This window comes from Limulus polyphemus, unplaced genomic scaffold (genome assembly GCF_000517525.1).
Source record: "Limulus polyphemus unplaced genomic scaffold, Limulus_polyphemus-2.1.2 Scaffold8135, whole genome shotgun sequence".
Taxonomy (NCBI): domain Eukaryota; kingdom Metazoa; phylum Arthropoda; class Merostomata; order Xiphosura; family Limulidae; genus Limulus; species Limulus polyphemus.
Genome location: NW_013673745.1, coordinates 27,682 through 33,774, shown reverse-complemented (window position 1 = coordinate 33,774; position 6,093 = coordinate 27,682). Strand labels below are relative to the sequence as shown.

Sequence of the window (6,093 nt, the reverse complement as noted above, 5' to 3'; positions counted from 1 at the left end):
GTTAGGTTAAAGAAGCTGAACATAACGTATTATAAACTATAGTTTAGATTAATGAAGCTGAACATAACGTATTATAAACTATAGTTTAGATTAATGAAGCTGAACATAACGTATTATAAACTATAGGTTAGATTAAAGAAGCTGAACATAAACGTATTATAAACTATAGTTTAGATTAAAGAAGCTGAACATAACATATTATAAACTATAGTTTAGATTAAAGAAGCTGAACATAACGTATTATAAACTATAGTTTAGATTAATGAAGCTGAACATAAACGTATTATAAAATATAGTTTAGATTAATGAAGCTGAACATAACGTATTATAAACTATAGTTTAGATTAAAGAAGCTGAACATAAACGTATTATAAACTATAGTTTAGATTAATGAAACTGAACATGAACGTATTATAAACTATAGTTTAGATTAAAGAAGCTGAACATAAACGTATTATAAACTATAGGTTCGATTAAAGAAGCTGAACATAAACGTATTATAAACTATAGGTTCGATTAAAGAAGCTGAACATAACGATAAACTATAGTTTAGATTAATGAAGCTGAACATAACGTATTATAAGATTAAAGAAGCTGAACATAAACGTATTATAAACTATAGTTTAGATTAAAGAAGCTGAACATAACGAGTTTAGATTAATGAAGCTGAACATAACGTATTATAAACTATAGTTTAGATTAAAGAAGCTGAACATATAGATTTAATTTAAACTGTATTATAGACGAAAGTAGTTGAAAATATACAGATATAAACTCTCGAATACAGAAAATAACCTAATACCAAATGTTTTAAAATAAAAACTGAAATCAAAACCAAATTTATAAAAATCATCAATTTTTTACGTAACCATATCAGTGTATTATTATAGTTTTTTAATTTTTATCGAGAACGAAAGGGTTTGCATCATAACCAATAACAAAATACAGTACCAATAATTATAAGAACTTTAAATATCACATTTTAAGTCTTTTAACATCCAAGTGAACTATAACAACATTATGCTGTATTAGACAATGTTTGGATGTAGCTAATACTTGAACATCCAACTAAACTATAACAACATTATGCTGTATTAGACAATGTTTGGATGTAGCTAATACTTGAACATCCAACTAAACTATAACAACATTATGTTGTATTAGACAATGTTTGGATGTAGCTAATACTTTAACATCCGACTGAACTATAACAACATTATGCTGTATTATACAATGTTTGGATGTAGCTAATACTTTAACATCAAACTTAAACATAACAACATTATGCTGTATTAGACAATGTTTGGATGTAGCTAATACTTTAACATCAAACTTAAACATAACAACATTATGCTGTATTAGACAATGTTTGGATGTAGCTAATACTTTAACATCCAACTGAATTATAAAAAATCACGCTCTACTTCAAAATGTGTGGATATAGTTAAAACTTTTAACATCCACCTGAACTATAACAAAATCATGCTCTACTTCAACTGGAGGTGAACTTCTTACTGAGACTCGACTTGACGAGTGGAAATACGATGAAGTTTTTACATAACTGTGTCAGACTTGACCTGATACGTGTAGATCTGGATCTAAGAGTTTTACATTACTTTGTCAGACTTGACCTGATACGTGTAGATCTGGATCTAAGAGTTTTACATTACTTTGTCAGACTTGACCTGATACGTGTAGATCTGGATCTAAGAGTTTTACATTACTTTGTCAGACTTGACCTGATACGTGTAGATCTGGATCTATGAGTTTTACATTACTTTGTGAGGCTTGACCTGAGACATGTAGAGCTGGAAGTGAACTTTTTACACTATACTTTACTTCACATGTGTAGAACTGGAGCTCAACTTCTTACAGTACTTTGTGAGGCTTGACCTGAGACATGTAGAGCTGGAAGTGAACTTTTTACACTATACTTTACTTCACATGTGTAGAACTGGAGCTCAACTTTATACAGTACCTTGTAAAGATTGACCTCACAAGTGTACAGGTGGATTTGAACTTCTTATATTAATTTGTTATAGTTTACTTTTCACGTGTAAAGCTGTAAACTTGAAGAGCAGGAGTTGAATTTCTTTATTGTAGCTCCCATTGTGTTTTCCAGGTTTGAACAGCGTTTTTGTAAGATTTTTTATATTTTTTTGCAGTTCACAATTATGGAAATATGTTTTATTTTATCTATCAGAACATGTACGGCTTATACACTGAGGCATTGGAAATATGTTTTATTTTATCTATCAGAACATGTACGGCTATACACTGAGGCATTGGAAATATGTTTTATTTTATCTATCAGAACATGTACGGCTATACACTGAGGCATTGGAAATATGTTTTATTTTATCTATCAGAACATGTACGGCTATACACTGAGGCATTGGAAATATGTTTTATTTTATCTATCAGAACATGTACGGCTATACACTGAGGCATCCTGTCAGGCCTTGCAAGGAAAACATCACAAACAAGTATGGACTAACGCCTTTAACTTTAGCCTGCAAGTTGGGAAGAAATGAGATCTTCAGAGAAATGTTAGAACTTAGTGCCTTGGTAAGTGTCTGGGAATTAACTCTGAATCCAAGCTTTCTGGAATTATAACACCTAAACAAAGGTTCCTGCATTTCCAAGGCACTAAGTTCTAACATTCAAGTGTCTAAGAATTAACTCTGAATCCAAGCTTTCTGAAATTATAACACCTAAACAAAGGTTCCTGCATTAATAAAATTGAAACAAAGTAATAACACTGAATCCACGCTTTCCGAAGTGATAATGAAACCAAGCCTTTTCAAGTTATAAAGCCCAGAACAAAGCTTTTGGGTGTTACAAAACACTAAAACCAAGCTTTCTAAAGCAATAACACTGAAACCAGGCTTTCTGAAATAATAACACTGCAACCATGCTTTATGATGTAATTTACACTGAAACCAAGCTTTCTGAAAAAATAACACTGAAACCAGGCTTTCTGAAAAAATAACACTGAAACCAGGCTTTTTGAAATAATAACACCGAAATCAAGCTTTTTGAAATAATAACACTGAAACCAAGCTTTCCGAAGCAATAACACTGAAACCAGGCTATCCGAAGTAATAACACTGAAACTAAGCGTTATGAAGTAATAACACTGAAACAAATATTTCATAAAGTAATAACACTAAAACCAAGCTTTCTGAAACAATAACACTGCGACCAAGCTTTCTGAAATAATAACACTGAAAACAAGCTTTCTGAACCAGTAACTGAAACCAAGCTTTATGATATAATAACAGTGAAACCAAGCTTTATGAAATAATAACACTTAAAACATATTTTCCAAAGCAATAACACTAAAACCAAACTTTATGAAGTAATGGTTTCCTTTTAAGAATAATTATCTATCCCTTGATGTTGTCGCTGACTCAAATATATACCTGTGTAAATAACAATATGAATATATAATACTGCTAAAGGAACACGTAAATAAATTATCATTTTAAACAACATAAGAAAAGTTTAAAATAAATAGTGCATTTAAAATAACAGATTCAATTAAAAAATGTTCTTACAATAAAAGATTATAAATAAACAGTGAATTATGAATCAAATTTTGAAGAAGTAAGCTTGTTTCTTAAACCAATCGTTCTCTTCTGAATAGTCAGTGTATAAAAAAAAAGTCCAAAAACGTCTTTTGAGATTCGGTATACAGAAGTGTGACTATATTAGCTTTTCTACTCTCACATTTGTTCACGTTCTTCTAAACATTTCCTTAGAAGCAAATTACACCGAACATGGTGCATTGCGACAGATTGAAATACTTCTTCTTTCAGCTTTGAGAGTCAATCAATATTATTTCTGTAGGATACGTATGATATGTAGAAGTAATGCTGCTCGTAATTCAAACCCTGACATATCGGATTACGCCGCACAGAAGGGTAGGAGGAGACGCTATGAACAAAAGAGTTGGGGCGGCTGTTGTAACATTTCTCCGGCTAGTCCAGTACGAGAATCAAAACTTAAAATATTGTATCCTGATAAATTTGTGAAGGAGATCAACAATAAAGTGATAACCAATTAGTCACTACTTCACAAAGACACTTGTCAACAACGCCAGGGAACGTGGCGCGTGTGTATGACTTCGCCTGCTGTCCTACAAATTAGAACCTGTAATTTTTTTAAATCTGTGAACAAGTAAGGGGCCGCTAATGAAATATGATTTTGAACACTACAAGTTTCTTTATTTGGATTGGTTTGCGAAATGGACACACTTGTAAATATTTAAAGAAAGTGGCAGCACAAAGTTAGGGTTAAAACATGCAGGTTATGTTGTTTTTAAACAATATGAAAAGTGTATTGTTTGGTAAACTTGTATAAATCAGAGCAAAGAGCTCTGTAAGAAAGACTGATACATTGGCTTCCGCGAGGGGAGGGCAAGAGGGCATTTGCCCCCACCCCTCTGGATTATCAATTTTGTGTTTCCATAGTTATTATCTTGCCTCCATCTGTAATATATCCTGTGGATGCCCGTGGATTGCTCTTCTAAAAATGCTGTTTAAATTACTAAAAATTAAATGTATAAAAACTGTAGAAATTGAGTAAAAGTAGATCACAAAACACAAATAGGTTTAGAAATTTAGTCAAATATTCACACAATTTAAATGTATGCCGAAAGAAAACGTTTCTATACAGATTAAGAAGAATAGTATTTAAATGAATTACAAATTTGTATGGGTTCTAAATAATTCATTACTGTGTTTATCTATAGCTTAATAGAATATATTCTTGTGAAGGAAACGCGCGAGAAATCGCAAGAATCATATAAATAATAAAACTTACCATACCATAACACAATTTATCCAATGAACATTTATTGACTGATTATGTGGGCAACAAATAACTTGTTGCCCAAAATCACCAGTCAATAATTGTTTTATTCTAACCCCCTCTGATTTTAGTTTTACTAAAATCTGACTAATCAGCGTTGACACATTTTATACTAAGCCTACATTCCCGGGCTTACATGTAAATCTTAAAGTTTTACATTTCATTCAGTATTCTTGCCTCATTTTAAGACTCAATAATAAATCAGTAAGATTTAGAAGTTATTTATTTTAAAAATATCACAACTCGTCATTATGTGATCAATCATACCAATAAACGTATAAGTACTCACCTGTCTAACTTCAGTACACAATTTGTCTAGAAGTAGAATGCTGGCGAGATATCAGATGTTTTGTAAACTAGGCCTAAATGAATCAGCGTATTTCCACGTGATACAAAAAATGTCGCCTGCAATATTCTTCTGCCTAAACGACTCTGCAGCTCTTCATCGGTGAGTAACTGATATTTTAGGCCATAAGATATGTCCACATTCATTTTACGGGTTTGAGCAAATTTTTTGTAGGTAGGCCTAAATGAATAAGCACGTTTACACTGTGCTGCACAAACTTTTACTTGCACTGATACAATATGATGGATATTTGGCAACTGCATTGAAAACTGAGCAACATTGATGCATTTTCTGCACTAGTTTTCAAGGCGACAACAGAAAATGTTTCATATCACGTGAAGCGCTCTCGAACAATTACGGCAAATAATTCATGCTAGATGTAGAATGTTATTTATTGTTAAGCTTATCCACAGTATCACAAATGTTGGTTTATTCTGTTTATCGATATGTTTTAGGTAGCTGGATAACACACAGTCTTTTACAGCAAATATCTCTTTCTTCATGAGCATCATTTACTGTGCATGTCACGCGGTTTTAGTGACTTACGTTCAAAGTTTAATTAAACTAATTTTTGCTTATGTTATACCAATTAGTATAGCATAAGATCGTAGCTAATAATCTATATTTTAATAGTATATAAGTTTTAAGTTCTTACTTTTATAAGGTAATATTTTTAAAAATTCCGAATTTCCCCTGGTGTGAGAAATATGACATATTTTCTCTAAGCATTCCCTCTTCTCTATTTTATTCACCACCCCTCCAATAAGTCCGAAATTCAACGTAAACTACTCACTATTAAATCATCATTGCTCAGACAAACCATAATTTTTATAGTTTTCAATCTTGTTTGATTACAGAGCCATCAAATAGAA

The 6,093-nt window shown here is 31.6% G+C and overlaps 1 protein-coding gene across 1 annotated transcript in view; it reads left to right on the top strand.

Annotated features, from left to right (window-relative positions):
- Positions 1-2,427: 2,427 nt before the first annotated feature.
- Positions 2,428-6,093, top strand: part of LOC111083088 (transient receptor potential cation channel subfamily V member 6-like) — a gene marked incomplete at its 3' end in the record, with an annotated part of 30,618 nt that continues 26,952 nt past the window's right edge. Inside the window, exon 1 of the mRNA XM_022379336.1 lies at positions 2,428-2,568. Within this exon, the coding sequence (XP_022235044.1) occupies positions 2,428-2,568 (141 nt within the window). The remainder of the gene's footprint in view (positions 2,569-6,093) is intronic.